At 41.4% G+C, this 27,829-nt stretch overlaps 1 protein-coding gene across 1 annotated transcript in view; it reads left to right on the top strand.

Moving 5' to 3' along the window:
- Positions 1-21,810, top strand: part of FBXL7 (F-box and leucine rich repeat protein 7) — a 191,635-nt gene extending 169,825 nt beyond the window's left edge. Inside the window, exons 3-4 of the mRNA XM_089516475.1 lie at positions 9,252-9,863; positions 19,508-21,810. Coding sequence (XP_089372601.1) covers positions 9,252-9,863; positions 19,508-20,244 — 1,349 coding nt within the window. The 3' untranslated portion in view covers positions 20,245-21,810. The remainder of the gene's footprint in view (positions 1-9,251; positions 9,864-19,507) is intronic.
- The last annotated feature ends 6,019 nt before the right edge of the window (positions 21,811-27,829 follow it).

The following is a 27,829-nucleotide window of genomic DNA, read 5'->3' on the forward strand; positions in this document are numbered from 1 at the left end:
TTCAGCTGCGGGCCTAATGATTTTGTTACCATATAGTGAACTTGGGTGCTGAGTTATGACAAAACAGGGCTACTGAAAACAAGAAGGAAGTATCAGAACACTTGGAGAGAGCTCTAAGATTTGCAAGAGAAGAGGAGAAATCTGGAAGGAAAAAAACATAAAGGAACAAAAAGCATAGCCTAGTAAGGACCGGGCATGCTCAGTGGTCACAGCCTGCTGACTGGTGTGAGAGGAATGGCATATCTTGATAGAAGAGATGGCTGAACCCTGGACAGAATCATGTCACTGAAACGTAGAATCGTAGAGTTGGAACATACCCCAAAGTTGATCTAGTCCGCGCCTCTGTCAGTGCAGAAATCCACAACTAAAGCACCTGTGAAAGGTGGACACCTGATCTCTGTTTAAAAATCTCAAATAAAAGAAAGTCCACCACCACTTCCTGAGCTAGACTATTGCATTATTAAATACCTCTCACCATCTTTACATACTTCCTAACATTTAGTCAGACTCTCCTTGTAATGTGAATACATTAGATTGGGTCCTTTCCTCTTGTATATGACAACCCTTAAGATATTTAATGACAAATATACATAACCTCTCAGTCGTCTGTTCTCCAGGTTAAACATGCCAGTTCCCTCAAGCAATTAACGCAGAGCTTGGTTTCCAGACCTTTCACCATCTTCATTGCCCTCCTCTAGACACTTTCAGAAAATGGACACATTTTTCCAGTTGAGTTCTAATCTAAGAGAAGAGACTCATTCTATTCCTTCCCTTGATCTGGACACTATAGTTCTGTTGGTCCAGCCTAGAACTGGATTGGTGCTTTTTTTTCCATTTGGGCTATTGACCTATATAAGGCTTGGTGACTTTCAAGATGCTTAGATTCTTTTTATGATTACTGTTTTCTGCAAGAAATTAATTTTATTCATTTTGGCCTAGATCTCCAATCTGTTATAGTCATCTTGAATCCTGATTCTGGCTGGAATCCTGTTGGACAGTTACAAATGTGTAACACTTGTGACTGTTTCATATTCAGGGTTTTTACATAGCCCCTAGTATGTATCATTGGATACATTAGGACTTTGAAAGTCTGCCAGTCCCCACTTACTGGCCAACACTTCCTGCGATTGACAGAGGTCTGTTCCTCTCACAGTTTGGAAGCAGCTGGCTGATGGTCTATACATCCCTCATATAAACTATTTTCAACAATAGGGACTCTTTTGCCTTTTGGACCAGATATCATTTATGGGAGGGATGGCAACATTATTTCGTGGCTCTCCAATTGACAGGGAAACAGAATTCTATCAATTGCAGGGGCTGCTCTCCAGTAAAAAGAGATTGGGGGATTAGGATAGAAATCACTACATTATGCTTGCATAACTCCCCAACAGGTTTCCAGTTTAGGTATTTGCTAACCCGCTTAGTTTGGTCTCATCAGCAAATTTGAGAAGGATGCTTTCCATTCAATTGTTTATGAAATTAGGAAACAAAACTGGGACCAGGACACAACTCCATGTTACCCACATATCACCTCTCTCCAGGATGATGACAAACTATTAGTGAATGCTCATTGAATTTGATCAGTGAGTTAGCTACAAATCCATCTAAACAGTAGCATTGTCTAACCCATATTTTACTAGCTTATTATCTCCATTATGTTTGTGCAAGTCCCAGTTCTGTGTTTCTTCTCAGGCACTTAACTAGACTGTATTCTGCTGTTGGGTTGAAAAAATAATCTTACTGTACTTCTATGTAATTGGAGTTTTCTTTTTCATATGTCATTCCTGAAAAATTACAGTCATAAAAAAATTCCAGTCTATTCTTCTTCTTTTTTAATGCAAACTCCCCCCCCCCCCCCAGATATTTATTTCAAGTAAAACATAAAGAATGTGTAAACACATTGTTCTTGGTATTTGTGTGGTGAACGAATGTCATTCCCCATCCCACCCCCGCCCGCCACCCTTTCCACTGGACTTTGTGGCAATGACAGACTTTTCACAGAGTTGCTATGCTGGCAGCAGTGAAGATGCTGATGCAAAACCAAAAATGTCTTGGCAGACTGAACATATGCCGATTGCTGCTTTTTGTTTGTTAAACAAAGGCAACTGTGGTATTTTTAGTTCTATTGAAAATACGGGAAGCAAAAAATCATTCTTGCCAAGTGGCAAGGGACAAAACTGGCCAAAGGAAAAATTATTTCCAGATTTCTACAAAAGAATTTGAAGGCTTTGTTTCACATGTTCTATTCCAGTCTGATTTGTCACTCCATCAAGTATATTAAAAGCAGCTTCATTCTCCTGTGCTGTGGCCACATGGAACGTTTTGAGTTCATGTCCCCCGGTGTGTGAATGTTCAACATGGTCAGAGGGAAGAAGCATCTTGCTGCTGGGTTTTTGTGGGTTTTTCGGGCTATATGGCCATGTTCTAGAAGATTTTCTTCCTAACATTTCGCCAACATCTGTGGCTGGCATCTTCAGAGAATGCTTGCCTGGAAAAAGTTTGGTGTATATATACTGTGTGAGCCTGGGAATGCAGCAGTGATTTGCATGGGTATTGTTCTGTGTTGATGGCAGCCCTCAGCCTAGGAGGCTAATGCAAAAGAGGATTAATGTCTGCTAATTGGTGATCATTGGTGGGTTATAGACCGCCCATTTGGGGCGGTCTGGACCAGCCCCTTTCCCTGGAATATGGGGGCTTCAGTGGCTACACCGGCAGCCGCTGAGGCCCCGATCCACCGCTTTTCGGGCTGCGGGGAAACAGCAAAACGCCGCTTCCCCGCAGCCAGAAAAGGGGTGTCCTTGGGGCTTCAAGCGGCGGGGAGGGGGAGAAAGGGTCCGCAGAAAGGGCGCCCTAGGTGCCCTGCCGCGGATTGAGGACGTCACGTCCACGCCGCCCCGTCTAGAGGCAGCGCGGCCGTCACGTCCTCACAGCAGCGGCCATATGGAAGGGCCGCCACCGTTTAGTGCGTGACGGGCACGCACTAGGGTTAGGGCGGTGCAGAAGCACCGCCCTTTTGTAACCCTAGTGCGTGCTCGTCACGCACTAAAGCGCTGGTGTGTAACCGGCCTCAATCTGTTGGGAAAGCCCCTGACTCTGAGTGGTTTCCATTTGCATTTGCTGAGTCCTTATTTTGCTATTCCTCAGGACTGGTAGCCAAATTTTGTTCACTTTAAGGGTTTCTTCTTTCTGGTTGCTGCTGTTTACAAGACATACATATAAAGCCTTCAGTATCAGTGACCATATACCTCTGCATAGCAGTTGCTGGGAAATATGAGCAGGAGAATGACTATGGCCTTACATTCTTGTCAGCTTCCTATGGGCACCTAGTTAGGAACTGGATGTTGGACTAGAGATGCATTTGGTCTGATCTAGCAGAGTCCTTCTTGAGAAAAGAGATGAGTCAGGAATTCATCCACTGGCACTGCCACCATGGCTACTTGCTGAACAGTCACCCCATCTGCTTGGTTGCTGCAGCAATACAAATGAGGGCTAGTGCCAGCAAATGACTGAGCTGAAGGGTTGGGACACATGGGTGTGGTAGAAGACTAGAGATGTCAGGCTTTGCTTATTTCATTCCCACATGTGATAATGAAACGTTTCAAGAGTTTTCTCCCTGCTGATCATAGTTTTTGCACATCCTGAGGATTTTTAGGAGAGTTTTTTCTCAAAAAAGTGTGTAAATGTTTTTGTTTTGTCCCCACAGGCAAAACAAAAAGTATATTTTTTAGACAAAATTCAGTGTTTGGACATTAGACTAAGGATATTAGTGCATTGTCTTTAAAGCGCCTTATCCCTGAAGGGATAAAGGTGCATTTAATTTTCAAAATGGGTGTTACCGCAGTCACCCATGGCTGACTGAATGCACCATGTATACAGCCCAGATGCCAGCCGGGCTTATCCTGTCACTTTTAAAAAATGGGAAAATACTGTTTTTGAAAACCGCAGGATAAAGCTGGCTGGCATCTGGGTGGTTTACAGATTGCATTCGCTCAGCCACAAATGAATGCGATAACACCCGTTTTTAAGATTAAATGCTCCTTTGTCCTGTCTGGAATAAGTTGCTTTAAAGCCAATGCACTAATCTCCTAAAAAATTTTGCACAGCGCTTCCAAAGCTGACAATATATATATTGTACAATTTGGTTGGTCTAATAAAGGTATTGTTTTGTGGATTTGAGATGTTATTGTCCTTTGAAATATGGCCAACGCAGCTAGCAGTGGATATATTTTCCATGGGGTATGCTTTGTGGTATTGTTTTGGTGATGAAAAAAATATCTGGTCTTTCTGGAGGAAAGATGAAAAATCTCATGCCAGCTTGACTGTTTTTTTCTATAGGCTTTCTTGCTTATTTAGCAGTGTTGCCAATTTCCGGGGAATTCCTCGGTTTCCGGGTAATAAAAGGCCTTTCCGGGCAATTTCGGGTATAAAAAATCGTGGGGAATTTCTGGGGAATAAAACCTTCCCATTGGGTAATTAAAAGCATTTCTGTTTATGGGGAATTATTTCACATCCCACCCCCAAAAAAGATATTAGAAGGCAGTCCCATCTTCCCCCAGTGAACAAAAAAAAATAGTCTATAATGTTGACACTGCATCACAATTACTCATCTTTCTGAGGCATTGGAGGAAGAAAAGGATGAATAGAGAAGGGATTTAAGTTCTGCTCCTGCCAGAGCTTGGAAAAGTTTTTATTTTTTTATTTTGGAGGGAGGTTGTTTTTTTACTATGGCTTCTAACTCTTAGCTTGATAGTTCCTGTAGCTGCTTAGAGGCTTCTAGGAGCTGTAGTCCAGAGAGTACTCTTGTCTTTTGGCTACTTGTTTATTATAATTTTTAAAATTGTAATTCATGTTATCATTTGTAATTATAATTTTTATGGTGGTAGGCTGTCAGAAGCATTTGTTTGTTTCATTTATATGATGCCCCCATTCTCCCAGAGTGGGACCCAAGGTGGTTCACAAAAGGAATCAGCTAAAAGCCTAACGAGAACATTTAAAACATAGTTTAAAAATCATCATATTATCATTGCATAAAATTTTGGAAAGGTGAGCTGTTACTTTAAACAATAAATATATACCGGTAGTGTGAATACATGTTGCTCTTCTGATCTTAATGTATGAATTTACAGTGTATCAAAGAGCCTGCATGATGTTATGGTTTGAATGTTGGACTAGGACACTGGGAGCACAAGGTTGGAATCACTTCTCATCCATGGAAACTCACTGACCCTGGCCATGTCACACTCTCTCAGCCTCAGAGGAGGGTAATGGCAAACTCATTGAACAAATCTTACCAAGGAAACCCCACAATAGGTTTGCCTTAGGGTTGCCATGAGTTAGCAATGACTTGAAGGCAAACAACAGCAATAAGAGCAGTATGGCCCTATTCAGACATTGTTGTTTTTTAGCGCAAAAAATAATGGTGTGAACAACAAAGCCAAAATGCCCTAGCAAAATGCATTCTGGTTTTATTGTTCACACCATTATTTTTTATTGGAATTGTATCTGGATCTATGCAATGTGGATCTATGCAAGTTATGTTGCTCGCACGTGTCAGCATTTAAATAAAGATGGAGTCAATGATGTGAATGTATTCAAAGCTTGTTCAAGTCATGCAGATTTTTTTTTATCTCGGTTTATCCTGGGTCTATTCACATTGGTTGTTCACACAGCTGACAATGCAGATCTTCTCCTGGGTTAAGTGGGGGGGGGGGGGGTTTGGCACCCCTTCCCAAACCTAATCAGATGCATTCAAAATGCATGTCAACAACAAAGATTCAACCCAGGTTCTACTGGGATTATTTTCAGCATCTGAATAATCCACCCACCCCAGTCACTTTATATGGATCAAGCTTTTCCTCTATTTTGGCATTTAAACTTTTCCCATTTGGTAGTGACTAGACAGTGACTAGTCATACGTTTTTCAGCAAGGAACCACATTCTCTTAAGTCTTGTTTCAGTGTCAACAAGCAATCCTGAGAATTGGAAAGAAACCTACTATTATAATCATCATCATACACAAAAGGATTGATACTCACAGAGGGAATAGTGGTGTCCTTGCTTTCCCAGTGTATATTTTCCCAGGTCATCATCATGTGAACATACAATCCAGGATTTTAAACAAGTGTTGTGATTAAAAAAAAAAAGTTTGAGGTACTTATGGCAATCTTAAAACTGCTTCACTTTAATGGTACCACACTGCCATTAAAGGTCTCACATGCTTTTGCTCACTCTCTTTTTATCTCTCTCTTCTTCTTATAACTAAACAAGCAGTTAGATCTTAATAGCTATGATGACAAAAATATGTTAAGTAAATCTGTAACGAATGTAAATGAAACTCTGATGCTTTCTGAATTTACTTCAGAAGTCAGTCATAACTTCTTCATCCTAAAATAATACAACAATAATGCAGGGCGACAGTCATACATTTGCAATGCAGCATTATTAGCTGCCAGCTGCCTTTAAAACACATATAGCACCCCCTTACTTGTGGAAATTTAGATGTTTTTCTATAGAGGAATAGTAGGTAGACTACTGATTCCACAGATTAACATGGCTATATCTTTGAATTCTACCACTATAGAGCAATAGAAGGAACAGCAGACATAGAAGGCACTTTAGAGGTTCCATATAGATGCAGACAGTGGTGGGTCTTGAACTGGGCACCGAAATGTATTAGTCCACTGTGACACTAAGCTGTGCTGGTTGCTTTTCAAAAAAAATGTAAAAGAAAAGACTTGGATTATAAATATCAAGCCCCAGATGTACCTGGGAGGTTGTTTTGCAGGGAAAGGTGGTAAAGGCAAGGCACTATGTCAGCAACACTGAAATCATCATCATCATTCTTATCAAGTACTATTACTGTACATGTGTTGCCATACATCAGAAAAAGCTTGAAGGCATACAACAGCAACAAAGTACAGGTTTAGCCAACATGTTTGTTATGCAATTCATTTTTAAGATTTCTTTTTAAAGTGTGGTCAAGAGAGAGAATGAATTTATTATTTATGGATTTTTTTTTTTAAAAAAGAGGATTTAAATTTTCAGTTTGTAAATGTAAATAAATAAATAAATATTATTCTCCCTGGGTCTATAGGTAAAACATTTCTGATTCTGTCTCTGTTTCAGACTTTGGCGGTTGGAACATGAATAGTGCCAACATAGGCAGTGGTAGCAGGAGAGAACGGGTGACAGGTGCAGCAGCTGTGAAAGAAATGAGGGATTGGAGAAATAAGCTCCCAAGAGCTGGCAGGCTTCTCTGCCCCCCCCCCCTCCAGTCTTGCGTGACCCTAGAAAAATTACCCTGCCATTGCACTTGACTTTTTGATGTAAAGACCTTAGCTCAGTGGTAGAGTGCAGGCTTTGCATATGTAAAAGGTCCTGAGTTCAATCACCAGTTAAATGGTCTGTACACCCTAGACAGCCACTGCCAGACTTCTCAAGGCTGGGCTAGACAGACCAGTAATCTGCCTTAAAACAAGGCAGCTTCAAACACTATTTTCATATACTGTTAGACCCAGATTTAGGAAAGTCGTATCAGGTTTTTTGAAAACTTCAAACAAATCACTTCCATTTTTAAAAAATCCTGGCTGGCTTCCTATTCATGAATTACAACAGCATAGTCAGACTTACACCATTGCAAGCCACTTTTTGGTTGTTAGGGAGGATGGAATTCTATGCCCACCATGCAAGAACCAAAATCCTCTTCAGAGGCTACACTCTACAGCAGCTCATCCCCAACTACACACACAAAGCCAAAGGAAGATGAGCAGGGATGCATTTTCATGTAGTTTGACACACCTGCAGGAAGTCTGGGGACTGTGCTGCTTACAGTTTTGGGTGACTATCATTGGGAGACATAACTATGGGATAGATATACACTTCCCAGTGCAGAATTTCAGCCCCTTTATTTCCTATTAAAACAAGGTAGAGGGGAACACATTTCATTTTAGAGGAGACTCACACCCCAAATGTGTAATTATCCCATAATAATAATAATAATAATAATAATAATAATAATAATAATGATTTATTTCTAGCCTGCCCAATCACGAAGAATCTGGGCGAGTTACAACAATAAAATACATCAAGTTACAATAAAGTTAAAAAATCAAACCCTAGACCTACCCCCCCCCCCCCATTCCCAGTACTAAAACAGAATTAAACAGTAATAGTATAAAAACATTAAAAAACATTAAAGGCATTAAAAACATTAAACAAAAAAGTAGGCAGAAGGATAGGCGGGGAAGAGTAGACAGAGGAGGGGGCAAATATCTCTATATCTGGGGAGGGTAACTAAGTTGGAAAGGCCTGCCGGAAGAGATCTGTCTTGAGTGCTTTCTTAAAAGCTGTCAGAGTGGGAATGTGACGGATCTCCTCCGGCAGGTTGTTCCATAGTTTAGGAGCAGTAATAGAAAAGGCCCTCTGGGAAACTGATGTTAGCCTAGATTTTTTGGCTGTAGTGGATTTCTTCCAGAGGACCTTAGTGTGCGGGACGGACAATAAGGAAGAAGGTGTTCCCTCAAGTACTCTGGGCCCAAGCCATGTAGGGCTTTAAAGGTAATCACCAACACCTTGTACTTTGCCCGGAAACTAATAGGCAGCCAGTGCAGGGACTTCAAGACTGGTGTTATATGGTCATTCCTAGAAGTTCCCGTGATCAATCTGGCTGCCATATTTTGTACCAACTGAAGTTTCTGAACTTGGCACAAGGGTAGCCCCAAGTAGAGCACATTACAGAAGTCCAATGGAGAGGTTACCAGTGCATGTACTACTGTTTCCAGGTCCCTCGGCTCCAAGAAGGGGCGCAGTTGGCATATCAGACAAAGCTGATAGCATGCGTTCTTGACTGTCACATCCACCTGAGCTGTGGAAGCTTTTGGGATGCTATCCAAGGGCTTGAGGGATCACATGTGGCCCACAAGTCCCATATTGCCCTTCCTTGGGCTAGAGTAATTCTAATGGGCAACATGATGAAAAGTGGGTACATATTTTTGCATGCAACAGAAACATACATAGGTTTTTAAAATGTAGTGTATCAGTCATTACAGTGACCCAGAGAACTAGTGTCTGGTCCTAATTCATTACCACCATGAATGTGAGTAGACTATTTTTTGTGCATCTAATTTAATCTAACTGGCAAAATAGATGTAATTGCAGAATATGTTTCCAGCAGAATGTTGCAGAATGTGGTTTGCAGAAAGTGGGTTTCAACCTATCATACTCTCATCAGTCTGTGCTTTGGTGTTTTTCAGATTCCGACCTGAGCATGCGTACTGTCAGCACACCCAGTCCAGCACTAATATGTCCCCCAAATTCACACATCTTGCAGAATGGAAAGGGATCTTCCACTTCTTCCTCTTCAGTCACTGGGGAAACGATTGCAATGGTGCACTCACCTCCTCCAACCCGACTCACCCATCCTCTCATTCGCTCTGCCTCCCGGGTTCAGAAGGAACAGGCCAATATTGATCGGCTCCCAGACCATTCAGTGATCCAGATCTTCTCCTTTTTGCCCACGAACCAGCTGTGCCGCTGTGCCCGAGTGTGCCGCCGCTGGTATAACCTTGCTTGGGACCCCCACCTGTGGAGGACTATTCGCTTGATGGGTGAGACAATCAATGTGGACAGAGCATTGAAGGTGCTGACTCGGCGGCTTTGCCAGGACACACCAAACGTCTGTCTCATGTTGGAGACGGTAATTGTTAGTGGCTGCAGGCGGCTCACAGACAGAGGGCTCTACACCATTGCTCAGTGCTGTCCAGAACTGAGGCAGTTGGAGGTGTCAGGTTGCTACAACATTTCCAACGAGGCAGTCTTTGATGTGGTCTCACTCTGCCCAAACCTGGAGCACTTAGATGTATCAGGTAATGGAAAAGATCTTGGCATTTAAAATGTGGGACTAAAGCCAATGTTATCCTACTTAGAGGAGAACCACTGATAGGTAACTGGATTTGTTAGACACAGCTAACTACGGAAATTATCACATAGTTAACTATGGAAATTTTTCCATTCTTGAAAAAGTGTGCGAGAAGCCCAGAGAAGCATGGATTGCATATGGATTGCATGTTGCCCAGCTAAGAGGCAGTGCAATAAATTTCATCTTTGAATGTTAAATCCCATGTCTATCCCATAAGTGAACTGATGGTACGATAATCTCCTTTAAGTCCCATTAATTGCAATGGGTCTCTTCAAAGTGGGACTAACATAGGATTTAGCCATGTTAATTGTAACAAGGGAAAATGCACTCCATATTTTAAAGCCAGATTCTGATAGTAATTCCCACATAGGAAAACATGTACTACTTGCAAAATAGAAAGCAGGTATTGTTGGGATTTAAAGAGGTTGTTATTCACCTCCTTTGAACTATTTTTAATCAGCATTAGCCTCTTTTGAAATAGCATTGGAAATGTTATTTGAAGAGGTCAGCATTAGCCTCTTTTGTTTAAAAACATGCACACATGCAGACACACTTCTCTATATCTGTATGTATGCATGTATATATGAACATATATATAGTTTCTGTGTTCTGTTAAACAAAAAAGCTAATGTTGGTCTCTTCAAATAAGTTTTGGTGTGGCTTGTATTTATTCCTTCATTTGACTTTATAAGTAAAACCATAGCCTAGAGAGCTGAGGCCAATAATTCAAAATCAACAAAGAGTTTTGTGTCATCTTAAAGACTGACCATTTTATAACTGTAATTCTTTGTGAGTACAGCTTATTTTATCAGACACATGAAGGCTAGAGGAATAAAAAGGGGAGTTCAAATATGTTCAAAGCAAGAGAATGTTGAAGAAAATGGTGGGACCACTGTTCAGCAAGGATTTTAAAATGCTGACAGATCACAGTGAAATGCAGATTTTGGCTGCAGCAACCTCATGCTGTGGCTATGATGCGCCCTGTGGAGGATGCAAAAAGCAGCCGCAAAAAGCAGCTCCTTTTTACATCCTCCAAAGGGCACCATAGCCACAGCAAAATGACTGTATGGCACCTCTTCATTGCTGCATCATCTGGATGCAGTGCTGGAGGCACACCATAATGCTGCACCCGCAGGCCAGCCTTTTCGGCCAGTCTGTATAGGGCCTTAGTCAGGAATCACCAAGATGTTTATCACACTATGCTCTTAAAGAGGTACTATTCCAGTGTGACTCCTCTAGCTGCCTCCTGTTGCATGCTGGGATTGGCAGTTTTAAGGAGGGGTATTTAGAATTCTCAGGCAGAGAAGTTCAGCTCCTTAAAACTGCCAATCCCAGCATGCAACAGGAGGCTGCTAGAGGAGTCACACTGGAATAGTAGCTCTTTAAGAGCATAGTGTGATAAACATCCAAGTTAACTAGAAGCTTATCCCTTGATGTTTTAAATCGGCTCCAGCCTCCTGGGCTGCAGCCGGGATGTGGGATGGAGGTAGGGATTATCACACACTAAATCACCACCAAATCACTGGCCACCATCAGCCCGGGTCCCAGCCGGGTCCCAGCTGTACTCTGCCAGCACTTTTTAGAAGTCAGAAAGCTTTCCAACTTCTAAAAAGTACTGGTGGAGTATGGTTTGGACCAGGGCTGATGGCAGCCAGCGATTTGGCGGCAATTTAGTGTGCTATAATCCTGACTTCCATCTCACATCCTGGCTACAGACCGCGAGGCTGTAGCCAATTTAAAACACCAAGTGATAAGCTCCTTAACTGAGTTCATATCTGCAGGACCAGATGAACTGCACCCCAGAGTATTGAAGGAACTTGCTGATATACTTGCTATGGTTGTTGAGCTCTCCCTGGAAAAATAATAAAGGCAATCTACAGTCTGTCCTATGCACAGTTACTTGGGAGTAAACTATACTGAAATCACGGAGGGCACTTCTAAGTACTTACTGTGCTTGAAAAGGTCTTCATATTTAAGGTTGCTTCATAGATCAGGAAAGTAATTTGCCCTTCCCCTGCAAGTAATGCAAAGAGGCAAAATTAATAACAGTCTGTCTGCCAGTGTTGAAGCCCTCCCCATTTACAAAATAGTTCTCTCCTCTGAGGTCCCTGGTTCACAGCAGCTCAGAAGAGTGGGATTAATCTAGGGGCAGACACTTCTGGAGTCATCTCAATTTATCACTAAGATTGTTTAGCTAATAAGAGGATCAGTGAGGAAACAACTAGAACAGTTAAGTTTGTATCATCCAGGCACAATAAAATTCTTAAGTTTGGAGTTGCCACAAGACTCTTTGTTGTATTTGTTGACCAAAAGACAGCCACCCCTCTGGAATTCATATTCAGAATTTAGTGTTACACGGAGTGAGTAATAGTGCCCTCTGCTGGGGACAGTGTTTAAGTTTGTAAATACTGTATACCTGTATTTTGAAAGCAGAGGGATCCAAAATCCACAAAGGAGTGATATCATTATTGGCCAGCCAGAATTCGTGAAACACATAATGCAAGCTTTCAAGGCTCTGATGACTTCTTCATCAGGCAAAAGATGTTTAAAAACTATACAGAAGGAAGGGGGGGAGGAACAGTGTTGGAGTCACAGGCCTACATTTTGTATAGATGTTCCTGTTTGTACTTCATTTGGTTTGGGGAGAAGACTGAGGAACAGGTCTAGAGCAAGCTTTCTTCACATATTTATTTTGACAAGATTCACAAAAACTTAAAAATACACACCCAACGGAGGAAGCACACTAACTTCATCCTCTATGTGTGCAACTTCTCCACATAATTGGGAATACTGAATGTAGGCAGAGGCCTTTCTTGGCCATGTGAAAACAAAGGACAGTAAAATTTAGTTCTATTAGTAGCAGTAAAGTAACTCCTCTTGTGATCTAGGGTGTCTCTGTCTTTTGTGAAGCCACAGGCCGCTTTCTTCAGCAGAGAACACTAAATTTCTCAAAAAGTCTCTGGATTATCACATTTGGAAAAACATTTAGGTTTTGTATAGCTAATAGTCAGCCAGTTATAGTCTAAAACAGAAAGTTGTACCTTTGTTGGTAATAACATCCTCGAAGAGGTAAGTCCCAGTTCTTACTTCCCTCTAATTTAGGATTTCCCTGTTGCAGCTAAATCTGGTATCTCCTAAGCCAGGAAACATATTTGAGGTAGCCATGTTGCCCATACAGCAAATTAAACACAATCCAAAATCTACAAAGAGTTATTTTGGATTATAATTGGCTCCCATGATGTGCTTTGTGAATTTGGGTTGGCCAAGAAAGGTATAGCTCTTTTGTGGATTTTGGATTTTGTTTTATTTTGCTGTTTGTCCCATGTGGCTACCCCTGAATATGTTTCACACAAATGGTGGAGGGAGTTATTGGAATGTAGCATGAAACTTTGGGAAGCAGAAAGGAGATGTGATAAAATGGGCAAGAGAGTCCTCATGGGGCTAGGGTGTTAACTAGTGTTATATGTGTAGTGTGTGTCAAGAAACAATTGCCTTGCCTGTGCATTTCTATTGCTATCTGCATACATAAGATATAGAGGTCTGTTCCTGGGCACTTCACCCGGCACATCTGATGAAGTAGACTTAGATGTAAAAACACTTACGCTACCAACTTCTTTCTCGTAGCTAGTCTCAAATGTGCTACAAAGATCCCTTTTCATATTGGTATTCCAGATTAACATGGCTATGACTTTGAATTCTGGCTTTTGAAGGCTAACATCTTTCTAGGAAATCAGATTTCAAGAGATCTCATTACAATGGTGAGGGGAAAAAACAACAAAGCAGCAGAGGGAGAAAATTGCTGCATCAATGACCCCAATGGCACTGAAAAAGAAAAGGAGGGAAATGACTTGACACCAGCCCTATGTCGGCGTTCACAGAAAAGGTTAAAATAAGCATGGGAGGAAGGAATCACACTAGCCCTGCCCCTTCCATCACCATTCTCCATTTATGAGAAATGACAATATGAAGAGAAGTTAGCAGTACATCTAGAGGCACTCCACATGATGGAGAGTCCTGATTTTTCTATGGGATTTAGCTTTTAAATACTGAAATTTGGTGAACTTCTTTAGCATAATATAAATTCTATTCATGCAGAAGTTTAGAACAGGGGACAGCCACTGTCCCCAAATCTGCATCTAGACAAGTAAAAGGAAACAAACTCAGTCTACTTTAAAAAGCATGAAAATAAGTTTACTCACAATCTTGTGCATAATTTGTATACACAGGTTCAGCTTGTTGAGGTAGGTAGAAAGAAAAAGGAAATCTGTATGCTAGATCAATGTAGCTCTGAGCTTCTTGTGAAGAGAGAAGCACTGTTTGCATCCTTAATAGAAAACAAGCAAGCATGGTGTGAGGGCATTCCTCAAAAGACAAAAGAGATGTGCACATACCTTAGGAAGAGAGAGAGGGATGTGTAAGCAAGCAAACAGGAAGCTATGATAAAAATGCATTCTAAACTGTCATAGAGTTTCAGGCGTGTAAAGTTGCTCTCTCCAACATTTTCAGTGTTCCAGTTATGTGGAGAAGCTGCACATACAAAAGATGCCCCACACAAACACCTTTGGAGTGTCTATTTCCATATGAGGAGGGTTGAAGCTTCCCTCCTTGGGTGTTTTTTTCTGTGAATCTAATACAAATAAATATGCAAGGAAAGTTTGCTGTTTCCAACTCCCCTCATTGCTCTTCGTACATGGGGAGTAACAGTCTGAAGTGGGCTTATGTTGGTTTCCCAATAAGCAGGACAGGAATGTGATAGAGTACTCCCAGAGATGTTCCTATGAGTAAGTGAGATCTGGTGCATGTTCTTGTCCACAGAAATTCAAGATATGCTGAATTTCTCTTTGAGTGAGAATTCTTTTGGATGAGCAGATCCATACGCTGTGTATATTGTTTTTCATTGAGCCAGTACACAATAGGAAAAAGGAATAGATAAGAGGGAGTGGATGAATGTGCAAGTCTTGGAGTACATATTTACATGGAGGCTACTGAATGAGAGTGTGTAGTGTGTTTCTTATTCCATAATGTGGAGACCTCCACCTTCTCTGCGTGAACACATTGCTGAATATGCATTTTGCTGATTAAGGACACTTCCAACAGTTCACAGATACAAACTGGGACACATGTGGCCAAGCAAAATCAGAGTGTGGCTAAGAGGGCAAAAGTTATTAATGAGGAAGGATGCAAGTTAGGAGAGGATAAAGTAATTTGCTTTTGCCTGAGGCTACTGGGAAGGGCAAGATCCAACCCCTCATCTTCTATTCCCCCCCCCAAGTTAATTGACTAGGGACTTCATCACACAGGCAAAAAAGATGGGAGCACAGTGGGATGCTCCCATCAATATCATGCAATAACGCGGAGATTATCACATGACATTGTGTGATATTGCAATTATTCTGTGATTATCCCATGAATAAAGAGGAATTCTAGTGCCACTTTTTATTCATGGGAATATCTGCTAGAGTTTCTCTTTATTCACAGGTTAATTATGGGATAATCACAATATTACGCAACATTGTGTGATAATCTTCGTGTGATGAAACATGTTATTTCACGTCTTTTTTTCCCTTGTGAGGAAGTCCTCAGTTTACAACTACTGAATTAAGCTGAGGTCAGAGAGGGAAAGTGTTGTTGAAAATATGTTTATTAAACATTTATGTAAGTATATCTCTCTCACACAGACAAACATAACCAAGGCTCACATTTTGACCTATCTATTATACATTTAACAATCTACCTTTAAGCATTCACACATTAATATACTGACATAGCCCCACTTCTTGATCCTCTTCTCTTTCTTTCATACTTCTCCCTCTTTCAATATTCCCCTTTTATACTATCTTCTGATTCTTTCTCTCTTCCACTCCTTTCTCTCATCTCACCTTCTCCCCTTCCTTTCTTCCTATCTTCTCTTCCTTACTCATACTGTTACTTTCTAACGACTTACTTCTCTTGTCTCTTTAATTTCCTTTTCCAGTAGAATTCTAAAATTTGCAGTACAGTGTGGCCTTCCCTTATGCGGAGGGTCTGTCCCATCTCCCCACCACCACCACATAAGGGAAATTCCATGAATGCTCAAGCCCCATTGAAAACAATGGGGCTCATGCATGCCGCAGGTGCGCACACTATTGCCTTTTCCAGCTCACGGCTTTCAGCATAAGCTGAAAGCCACATATGGTGCGCCCATGTATGACACAGGCGCACTGTACCGTTAACTTTTACTAAACATTCTTCTTACATGCATCTTTCCATACATCATTCAACATCAATCAAACCATCCATTTACTTCCTTTCTATACTTCTAGTTATCCTTTCTCTCTTTATACATTCTAGTTTCTACTTTTCAAAGCAGCTGAAAAAGAAGATTAATTAGGACTGTCTCTGACAAATCAGGGCATTGGAGGGTAAATGGTCATATATATAAATCTACCCCTATGGTCAGACCAGGCCTTGCCATTGCACCTAAGAAGCTTTAATGTTCCTGGTATACTAGTGTTTAGTTTTTTTTAATAATTTTTTTATGACAGCTTGACAGAAAATTTCCCCAGGCTTAAATTGAGTCACTGTTTTGATTTGCAGGACTACTCCAGGTTTTCTTCAATAATGTATCCTTCAATAACACCTTCCTGTCAAAACCATATAGCAATTAGCATTCAGATATTTCCACAATCCCCCCCTCCTTTAAAAAAAAACAAGTTCCTTCAGTCTTGGACAGACTTGCTATACCTGTGAATTTGACTGCAAACCATTATCTTACAAACTGGCCAAGGTTCTTTCAACTGACTTGAAACTTTCTCCTTCCCTTTCAAATCCCTTACATTTCCTATGTGGAAAAACTCTGCTATGAATCTGCATGTTTTAACATCTTTATTACTTTGGACAGAGAAATCAGTTGCAGCCACAATGAAAGGTTGCTTTATTTTAAGACACAGACAGGAAACCTTTCTTGAAATAGTTGGTGGGTGTGAACCTTTCTCTTTCCCCCTAATAGATGGCATTCAGCTGAAATGTCCCTCCCAGTCTCTGAAAAATATATAAGGGTTATTCAAAGTCATCCATATGGCATAAAGGTATTTCAGCCTACCCAACATGGGTCTAATCTGCACTGCAGAAATAATTTAGTTTGACACTGCTTTCATTGCCATGACTCAATGCTATGGGATTCTTAGATTTCTAGTTTGTTCACCAGAGCTCTCTGACAGAGAAGGCTAAATGCCTTACAAAATTACAAATCCCAGAATTCCATACATTGAGCCATGGCAGTTAAAGCAGTGTCAAACTGCTTTATTTCTGTAGTGCAGATTAGACCAGGATTAAAATCCTTTTTGTAGCCTCCTGCCATTTTCTCAGAGGGCCAAATGGTAAATTACAGGCCAGTCAGCTAGGGACAAAGCCTTTGGGACTGAGATGGGTCACCCTTGAACCTAATTATGCAGCTTCCCTTCCTTCCTATATTAAATCCCACAACAAGAACATAAAACTAGGGTTGCATCTACACTATAGAAATGATGCAGTTTGACACTATTTTTAAGTACTGTAGCTCCATCCTGTGGAATCCAGGATTTCTAATTTTACAAGGGAGATTATCATACACAAATGGGATAGGGATGGGATTGCTCCCCTGTCCTTATCCCATCCATGACAGCAATCACACACAAAAGCCTTTCATAACATAGCGCTGCTCCTGTAATTATCCTGTCATTGAAGCGGGATTCCATTAACATGAATTCCCATTAATGCAAAGTGATACATCATGTGAAACTTTTGTGCGGTCGCTGTCACTTACTCTTGCATGAGATAATGTCTGGATAAGTGTGACATCATCTGAAAGTCCTTCCCATGATCGCACAGGAAGGACGGGACAGGGACGGAACAATTATTATCCCCCATGTGATAATCTCCATTGTCTTTAACTTTCTCTGCCAGAGTGCTGGTGCCTCCTAAAACTACAAATCTCAGGATTGTGTAGGATGGAGCCATGGAGGTTAAAATAGTGGCAGTTAAAATAGTGTCACACTGCCTTATTTCTACAGTGTAGGTGTACCCTAGCAGTCAGGTGTAGCCATGAGCTCAAGGATCTAGAGATGCAGCAACTATATGTTGCTCAAAAAGACATTTTCAGTAAGGCGTTCTGTGGCTGGGCTCCTAAGATCGCATCCACACCTCCTAGTCTTCCTTTTCTTTTTCTCACAGCAGTGGCACTGGCTAGATTCCTGTGGACTGAGATGTCCAATGAACTGGCAAGTTCTGACAAAACTAGCAAAACTGTGAAGTAGTGGAGGAGACATAAAGATAAGGAACGGGTGGATCTGCATGTTCTTGAACAGACAGAGGGGCCTTTCACACTATGCAATTATAGCACTATATTCTGCTTTAATTGCCCTGGCTGCATCCCATGGGGTCCTGGACCTTGTGGTTTGGAGGAGCTTCAAAATGCCCCTCCCAGGATTCCATAGGATGGAACCATGGCAGGCAAAGGGGAACCATAATGCTATAACTGTAGACGGTGCAGGACCCAGAGACTGTGAATAGACTGATGCTGCTGTGAAACAGAGAAAGAAAGAGAAGTGATGCAGTTGAGGAAGAGATTATCTTTAAAGGAAGAGGGAAGAGGGAGGAAGAGAAGCATGGTCCTGTCAGCAATCCTTGCTTACATGTGGACTCCAAGAGATTACTTCCTACATAAGAGGTTTTCTTTTTCCTTTGGTAAGAAAAAATGTTGCCATAGTGCTATGCATACTGGAACAAATCAGTCACATTGGTCCTAGGCATCTCAGCTTTTTTAGGCACACTGTTCCTCTTCTGATACTTATGGAATGAGACTGTGGCATTTACCGTATGTAAAACTAGAATGGCCAGCTTTTGTTTTTATGGAAGCCAGTCTTTTCTCTGTATATCTTGCATCTATATTGATCCCTCAGTATAGTCAATATGGTCAGACTCAAAAATAAAGGTAGTGACACCTAGCAGAAAGGATTTAACAGATATGGAGTATATGTAGCCAGTCTCAACTAGAGTACACCCACTGAATCAGTTGTTGAATGGTGACTCAACAGGTAAGTCAATCTCATTGATTCAATTGTTCTATTTGATTTGGGATGAACATCAGGACTCAAGAAATACTTCCAGTTAGCTAAGCTTCCATCAAGGTTACATATTACTTGTATGTCAGTTACATTCAAAGAAAAAAAGAGAACGATATCATGGAAGCGTGGAATATATCTGGCTTATATAACTTGCAGACTTGATTGTATTTCTATGCGAACTGAGGAAACTGCTGACCAATATTTTCTCCATACTATTAAATTTGATAGGGCTACTACAGAGCCACTTTAAAAAATAGTAAGCTGTGGATCTGGACTACACTCCACAGCTTAGCCATCCTTGGTTTGTACCACTGAATTGATAGCACACTTCTGCTGACCTGGGCTGCCAAAGTAGTTTGTGGGCCCTTCCTGCTCCTTCCTAAAAATCCTAGCATGAAAGGTTCCACATCTCTAAAGTCATTTTCCTAAAGGGGAAATAGATGCAGGATTGCTAATGCTCATTAACTGTCTTGATTTCCCTTACCTCCCTACCCCCATCCCAATTTAGGTTGTTCCAAAGTGACATGCATCAGCTTAACCCGTGAAGCCTCCATCAAGTTGTCCCCATTGCATGGAAAACAAATTTCTATCCGCTACCTGGACATGAGCGACTGCTTTGTCCTTGAGGATGAAGGACTACACACCATTGCTGCCCACTGCACGCAATTGACGCACCTCTACCTACGGCGCTGCATCCGTATCACTGATGAAGGCCTCCGTTACCTGATGATTTACTGCACATCCATCAGGGAGCTAAGCGTGAGCGACTGTCGCTTTGTCAGCGATTTTGGCATGCGTGAGATTGCAAAGCTGGAGTCCCGTTTACGGTACCTCAGCATTGCCCACTGTGCCCGCATCACAGATGTAGGCATCCGATACATCACCAAGTACTGCAGCAAGTTGCGCTACCTCAATGCGCGGGGCTGTGAGGGCATCACGGACCATGGAGTGGAGTACCTTGCCAAAAATTGCACAAAACTCAAGTCACTTGACATTGGAAAATGCCCCCTGGTTTCCAACATTGGCTTGGAGTTTCTGGCTCTGAATTGCTTCAACCTGAAACGATTGAGCCTGAAGTCCTGTGAAAGCATCACTGGACAAGGCCTGCAGATCGTGGCAGCCAACTGCTTTGACTTACAGATGCTGAATGTACAGGATTGTGAGATCTCAGTGGAAGCTTTGCGGTTTGTTAAACGCCATTGCAAGCGCTGTATTATAGAGCACACCAACCCTGCCTTTTTCTGAAGCCAACACTTCACTCTTGTTGATGAATGCAAACTATCAGAAATGTTTGTTGGGCATATGTGCCCTGGCTGTGTGTATACAGCAGTTGTACTTTCTTTGTACCAGGGAAGGGAACATGGAGCTATAGGGTCCACATTGGGTCCTTAAAACACTTCCTGATGGCCTTGCTCAAACCTCCCGAGTGCAGGGGACTTCTAATCTTAAAAATGTAATTCTCTACCCTTTATGACCCCTGTGATATAACTGAAGACAACACAGTGGTTTTTATGTAGAGTTCAGCAAAGGGAAGGCAAGTAACATACACCCTAGTTTATCCTTGTTGACAAATATCATTAGTCCTGATCTAGGGGGAGTGAATTGTTCATAGGTCACATTGAAGGCCAAAGCTTGGAAAAGGTACATTTTTAGACTACAACTCCCAAATAAGGGCTAGGAAATTGTAAGAGCTGTAATCCAAAAAGGAAAATTTTCCAAGCTCTGTTGAAATGAATGGGAGATGTTAATCATGACCAGTCTCGTTGTTTTCAAAAGAAATAGTCATAGCTACCTTTAGCTGTATTGGAACCAACATGTCTCCGATCATTATGTCATTTGAGAGCCTGTCACTTTTGTTTGTTTTTGCTTTGCTGTTACATTTTGGGGCCTAAATTGTAGTTCAAAGAAGAATGCCATCCTAGCAGAGGTGCAATACATCAGAGATACTCTGATATACTAGCCATCACAATTATGCAAGTGGTAGCAAATTAATCCCTGACACATGTATTTTTGCATATGAACCTCCATGCTAAACAGGTTATCTGCCCCTGTTCATTGTCTCTCAGGGGTCCTATCAAGAACTTCTCTGTAAAAGTAGAAAGTGTTTTAAGCCACCTTCCTTTAACTCCTGTTGTGTCCAGGTTGTCTGTCATCTGGGAAGAACATCTGTTTAAATATAATATTCTAACTGTAGTCCTTTTACATCAGTATGAATAGCTCTTGGAACACTCTGTTTTAGACCTTCTTTCCTCTTTCACTGTTGGTCTAGAAAAAATGTGGATTTTCAATCAGACGCCAGGAAGCTTTGCATTTCAGAACGCTCTTTCACAGTAGAAAAACATGTCAATTTATTATGATCATTCATAGCTACAGCCCACAATCCTGGCCTCTCTCATCATCCCTTCAGGATTTTCTGCCCTTATCTCTTTTCTGTTTAGTTCATGGGTGGCCAAGTGGAGAGGTCATAGGACAGGGATAGGGCACTTCTGGCCTGCCAAATGGTGATGGATCACAGCTCCCTGTAGTCTTGACTCTTGGCCATGCTGGTTAGAAGGCCACAACAGCACAGTCAGGCCTATAGCTCTGCCTCTCTCTCTAGCTCTGACAGTGCTGCTTGTGTCTTGTTTCTATTCACTAGGAACAAAGCTGGACAAAAACTCCAGAGGCTACATATGCCCTGAAGTACCCAAGGTTTGTTCTTTGTCTTATCAACAATTACTGAATGTTTAGATCAGCTATATGTTAAATAGTTAAGTATACTAAACATTAGTATACTTATTTAAAAATATACAGTGGTCTCTCCACATTTGCTGGGGTTAGGGGTGAAGGACCCCCACGAATGTGGAAAACCCACAAATAAAAAAAAAATGTTTTTACCTGAGGGAACATCTCTCTATGAAGCTCCAGGTCCTCCAGTGCAACTCTGTTGTCAACATCTGCCAGAAGCTGATCATCAAATCATGCTGGAGGACCCACACATGTCTAGAGATGTGTCTTCTCCAAGAATATCTAGATTGTCCAGCACAACTCTATGGTTAACTTCCAGCAGAATTGTGCTGGCGGACTTAAGAGATTCTTATAGAGAACATATTAATCAAAACTGTGAATAATTAAATCTGCATAAGTCAAAACTGTAAATGTGGCGGGCCAACTCTATATATTGTTGGGCTCCAACTACCAGAGGCCCTAGCTAGCACGTAAAAAAGTCAATAGCACAAATGCAGTTAACTATCCTTTACTAAGCTATGTCTCCTGGTCCAGCCGTCCTCCAATACTGCTTTACTGGCCATTAGCCACCATGTACAAGGGAGGTCTGTTCTACTGATAGGTGTGCAACAGACTGACATTTCCACCTCCTTCCCACCAAAAATCTCCTGTGTGACAGTCAAAAGCAGGATCCCTGTTGCAATTCTTCCTCACACCAGATATCACTAGCAGGAGAGGGGGTGGAAACATCAGTTTGCCGCATCCCACACACCAGGAGAACAGACTTCTGTTGCTCTCAGTGGCTGATGCCCAGTAAAGGAGGATAAGAGGACTTATACGACTATGGCAGTAGTGCCACAACAGTGAATATATAGGCTTTGTAAATTTGAATCAGTTGCAGATCCATAACTTCAGGCTACAAATCTGTAACAGCAATACTGAATTCCAGCTGTGGGCGGCATAGAAAAAAAGGTTGAGGGTATGTGTGTGCGCGCGCCCTCAATGATTGTTCAGGAGTGACTTGCTCAAAGTGACATAGTGGTTTCCCCTTGCTAGGTTTAACACTGGCATGAAATCTCTTTCTTCATATAAGCACAGCCTCATGACTCCTTCAGTTTAGTACCAGAATTCTAGTTCTCATGTAATGTTTCAAGGATTCAATGAGAGGTTAAAGAGAGCATGAAATGAGACTATGGGAGAAAAACAAGGTCACGAGGCATTAGAAAGTTCACAATGTAATAGACAGCAGGTTTAAGGAGGTTTAAGGTTGGACATTCCTCCCATACTCATGTGCAATGAGGAAGCCCTTTGAAATATTCAAGGGACTCTATGACAAAAGGTCCTCAGCCAAGCAAGGACCCCTGTAGCCTTATTTCAGACCCATTTCTCTTTCTGATCCCACTGCTGTCACCTTCACTGCTGAGGTCCTACCAATGTGGAATTCCAGTTTCTCCATAAATATCCCTTTAGAGGGAAAGGCAGACAGGACAGGATCTCTTCTCAGAATGTAGCCATGATATTCATATTAGGATTTTTAATTTTCATACATTTTTATAGCTCTGTGACATTTTAAACTGAGGAAGTATTTTTCATCTGGTAAGGTTTTTAGCATAGTATTACTACAGACATATATTTCCCATGTTGCAGACAATTGTTAAAGATGTGCTATACAATGTAAGCCCTAAAACACCATGGGGAGGTGGTGGTAAAATCCAAGTGAAGATCTTTGATGTACTCCATGAGGTTTATCCAGTTGTTCTGCTGTGGACATTGTTTGCTAAAATAGAATTGGCTTCCTGAGTTACGCATCATTTACAAAAGCCTGGAGCTTAATGAAGCAAAATTGTTGTTGTTGTTATGTGCCTTCAAGTCTTTTCTGACTTATGGCAAGGTCACAGGGTTTTTCGTGGCAAAATTTGTTCAGTGGGGGTTCGCCTTTGCCCTCCTCTGAGACTAAGAGAATGTGATTTGCCCAAGGTCACCCAGTGGGTTTCTATGGCAGAGCAGGGATTTGAACCCTGGTATCCAGAGTTATATTGCAAAGCTCAGACCACTACACCATGCTGGCTCTCCAGTGTGAAGCAAAGTAGAAACTGATTTATCTTATTCAACAGAGGAACACTCAAAATATTATGATCATAATTAGAAAAGAAAACACAGTTTCCTGCTAGGCTCTGGTTTCAATAAGGAAGCGAAAGGCAAAACCTGCATCAAGTTAAAACAGTTATAGCCAAGGTTATAGTTATGGGGGTGAAAAATAAAGGACATCATTTAAAATAGTTTCTTGCTCCACGCATAAGAATTCTACCTCTATGAAACAATTTTATCTTCCATCCTGGAATGCTAGTAATTCAACATACTGCAGTTTCTTGTGGGAATCACCTGCTTGTTTTTCAGGGCCTTCTGCTTTCAGAAAAGCCTCAATTCCTGCTTGCTTGTTTCTATGTCTGCGGAAAAGCAGTGTTTTCCAGACAGTAAAGTAATTAACTTTTAAGGTCATAGCCTTGGGGAGCAGAGATTTGGGATGCTCTATACTTTATTTCAAGAACGTAGACTGACCTGACAGGAAAACTGATATTTGTGCCATTACAGTTCTGAAGGGCCCTATGGTAACTCATTAGTCAAAGCAGTTGTAGTTGCCATACTCCAACTTCTTCTGTGAGCATGGGATTTCCAAACTGTTACAGGAGTGTGTGTGGTAAAATGTGGGCTGGTACTCCCTCCCCCTCCATCCTGATGGCAACATTCCTTCAAAGATAACTCTTTGGATGTCTAGGAGCATTAAGCCTTCAATCTAGCCCTCCTTCACACTTATATACACAGAGAGATTTCCCACACATTGTTCTCAGACTAACTGGCTTCAAAAAATCTCTTTTACATTAACATATCTCTTGGGAAGCCTCACTGTGATGGCCGCAGAACCTCTCACTGTGGCATAAGCCCAAGGCATGTTTAGGAGGCATGTTGCATTCACACCAGATACTATTGGGCCTGGCCCTTTGCAGCACATGTTCAGTGTGAGGGAGCTAAAAAAGTTGAGACTACATGTTGTAGAGGAAGGTGCTTTCCTTTAAGAGGAAGAATGGCCTTCATTCTGGATTACTGAGATGATTCAATAGGTAAATTATCTAAGAAGCACATATTAGTGTGCATACCTTCAAAAAGCAAACGTTAATAGTTGCCCTTGGAAAGCTAGGCAAAGTTTCTGCTCTCCCCTACTCCCTTTATTTACAGGTAACTGTTTCATGGATACTGTGTCTTTTGGCAAACCTTCTCCTACTTTACGTCTGGCTCTCTGTCTGTCCTTGGATAGGAATACCAGCAATTAATGATTATATCTTCAGGTGGGTTCCCTTGAGTGCAGTTGACAACTAGTTTATGAGTGAAGCTTTGATGCTAAAAACATCTCTTGTGGAGAGATATGGGAAAGCAAACACCCTGGCTGGTTTTGAATTTAACCCCCCCCCCTTAAAAAAAACAAAACGGTAGTTCTGCAGTTTCCAGATGACTGTATTCATGTGGCACAGATGCTGAGCATAAATCCTTGTACTGAGAAACAAAACACAAGGAAAAATGACTATAGTAATACTTGTTGTTTCGGGCTATCAGAGTGATGTACTTTTAAGTCTCAGTGCACCCATGTTCAACAATGTGCTTAACTCTCTCATGCTAAATCAGTGCTTTAGTGGGAATGGTTGTGCATGTGAATGAGGTTCTCTCTGCAAAGAAAGACCATTTGTCTTCCACAGGGATGTGCAACCTGGAGCCCTTCAGACCATGTTAGATGCCATATTCTGTCATTCTAGCCAGCATGGCCAGTGGCCAGAATGATGAAAACTGTTGCCCAGCACCATCTGGAGCCCATAGGTTACCCACCCTTGGCCTTCCCTATCTGAATCAATATATCTGCACATACACACATCTGTTATTTCAGTAAGACAACTCATTTTACACCTTCATTTTTCTACTACAAATTGAACACATGTGTCAAATAGGCAGAAGGGTCAAGCAATGACAGGGTGCCTGAAACCAAATTGTTCTGGGAAATGGCCATTATCATACAACCTAACATCCATTAAACTTCTTTTCTCATTCCATTTAGGGAGTGACTACTTGTTACAATTTTATCTTACCTTGCCAGCTATTCTCTTCACTATCCTTCATTCACAATAAGGATAGTGCTAGACTTAAGATTTGGATTCTCTCCTGAGGTGAAGATGGTTATGATTTGAACTGAGCATTTTGAACTCAGAAGGAAGGACTCAAACAAGATTTAAGTGTGTTTTCTTTTTTGAAAAAGAAAGTTGATATCTTGGCGGATTGTGCTAGGTGGACAAGGATAACCCTACTTGGTTCCAAAAGGGCTTTAATGTTTAGATTGGCTTTTCCTATGTGTCTCACTATAAAGCCTTAATTTACTACTACCAAGAAATAAAGCAATATATTGGTATAATGGCTTGATTAATCAATGTTTACATAAAAGATGCAGAAATGAATGTATGCATACATCTAAGGATGACATTTTTTGTTTAATGTTGTAATGTTGTTCCATTTCACAGACTGTTTATTCTCACACAGAAGAAGGGAGTTGGTGTGGGGAACTTAACCAATGGCATGTGCAGAGTGTTTCAGATACAGATACACCTCAATTAAGAAAGTAGATGTGTCTCTGGGCGTTACTTTTTTAACAGGAAATTTGGTATCAGAAACAAAAATAACATGGAAAAAAATAAAGATAGATTCCCACACTACAAAAAAGACAAGCAGTTCAACATGCATTAGCAAATTTTACATTCAGAATTAACAATATGCATATGAGAAAAGAAACAATTAGGTCAGATAAGGCTTGCATAATCTGATGATCACTTGATAGCTGCTTCCAAACTGTTTCCAAGGGTGACTTTTTTGTTCACCAGCCCATTTTCTTACAGTTTCCAATTTGGTGCCTAAACATACAGATCTGTGTTTTTGTTTTTAACATGTTTGGGGTAGCTGATGAGGCAGGCTTCTCTGTTCTCCCATTTTTGAGGTACACACATCAATAAGGGGTTTTGGAGGAGGCTCCTGTTTACTTTGCCTAACTATAACTATGAATCAGGGGGATATTACATGGACTGAGTTAGAAGTAGCCCTGGGATCGTCCTACCTGTATATCAAGATATAGAGGCAAGGATTGCAGAGCCAGAATTCTCTTTATGACCTGCATTTTATTAAGGGGAAAATGTACACCAGTGCACATACACACACACACACACACACACACACACACACACACACACACATATACAAGAGCTAAGGAATAAAGAGATGAGCGCTGGAATAGATTCAAAGGCTCCACTAATGGTGATAATTACCAAAGATGTGGTTGTTCCTGCTGGTTCAATGTGATGGTTGGTCATGAGACTCAGCTGCTTGAAATGTTTGGGGAAACGGCAGCGAGAAGGGATTAGCAGAATTCAGAATGGTGTAGCATCAGCCTGAAATTCAAGCTAGCAAAGCTTGGCAAAGACCAAGTATCATACATGAAAAGACCAAATTTATATGAGGAATGGTCACTCAACATAGAGGTCCTTGAGATGAAAATGGTGGTTGTAAATGGGCACTCTCCAGCTTGAGTGCCAAACCTCCTGTTGATCAATCACTTAGCCTTCCTGATCTGGAAGTGTTAATTGTCCCCTTACCGCAACTCCTCTTGCTGGTCATTGACTGAATAAAACGTCTTGAAGCTCTTGGCTACATGACCTGACACTTCAAGGCTCATGGCTGCTGCATAGGATACATTTAGGGTCATAGAGGGGTATACACACATACCACAAAATTGGAAAGCTTCTGGTGATCGTAACCGATGTAGGCAGACACACATGGCTACAGTTGGGTCGAGTAGAGTAGAGTATTGTTTTTTCGCAGCTCAAGCTTTGTGTATTACATTGTCTACCACAGATGTGCTGCTGAGACCTGGCACCGAAACCAATATAGGTAAAAGTAAAGATTTTCCCTTGACATGAATGTCTAGTTATAACCAACTGTAAAGAGCAGTGCTTATCTCTGTTATTAAGCCGGAGAGCCAGCTTTGTCCGAAGACAGCTCTGTGGTCATGTGGCCAACATGACTAAAGGTCAGAGCA

This window comes from Sceloporus occidentalis, unplaced genomic scaffold (genome assembly GCF_023333645.1).
Source record: "Sceloporus occidentalis isolate IW3139 unplaced genomic scaffold, rSceOcc1.0.p SCAF_3, whole genome shotgun sequence".
Taxonomy (NCBI): Eukaryota; Metazoa; Chordata; class Lepidosauria; order Squamata; family Phrynosomatidae; genus Sceloporus; species Sceloporus occidentalis.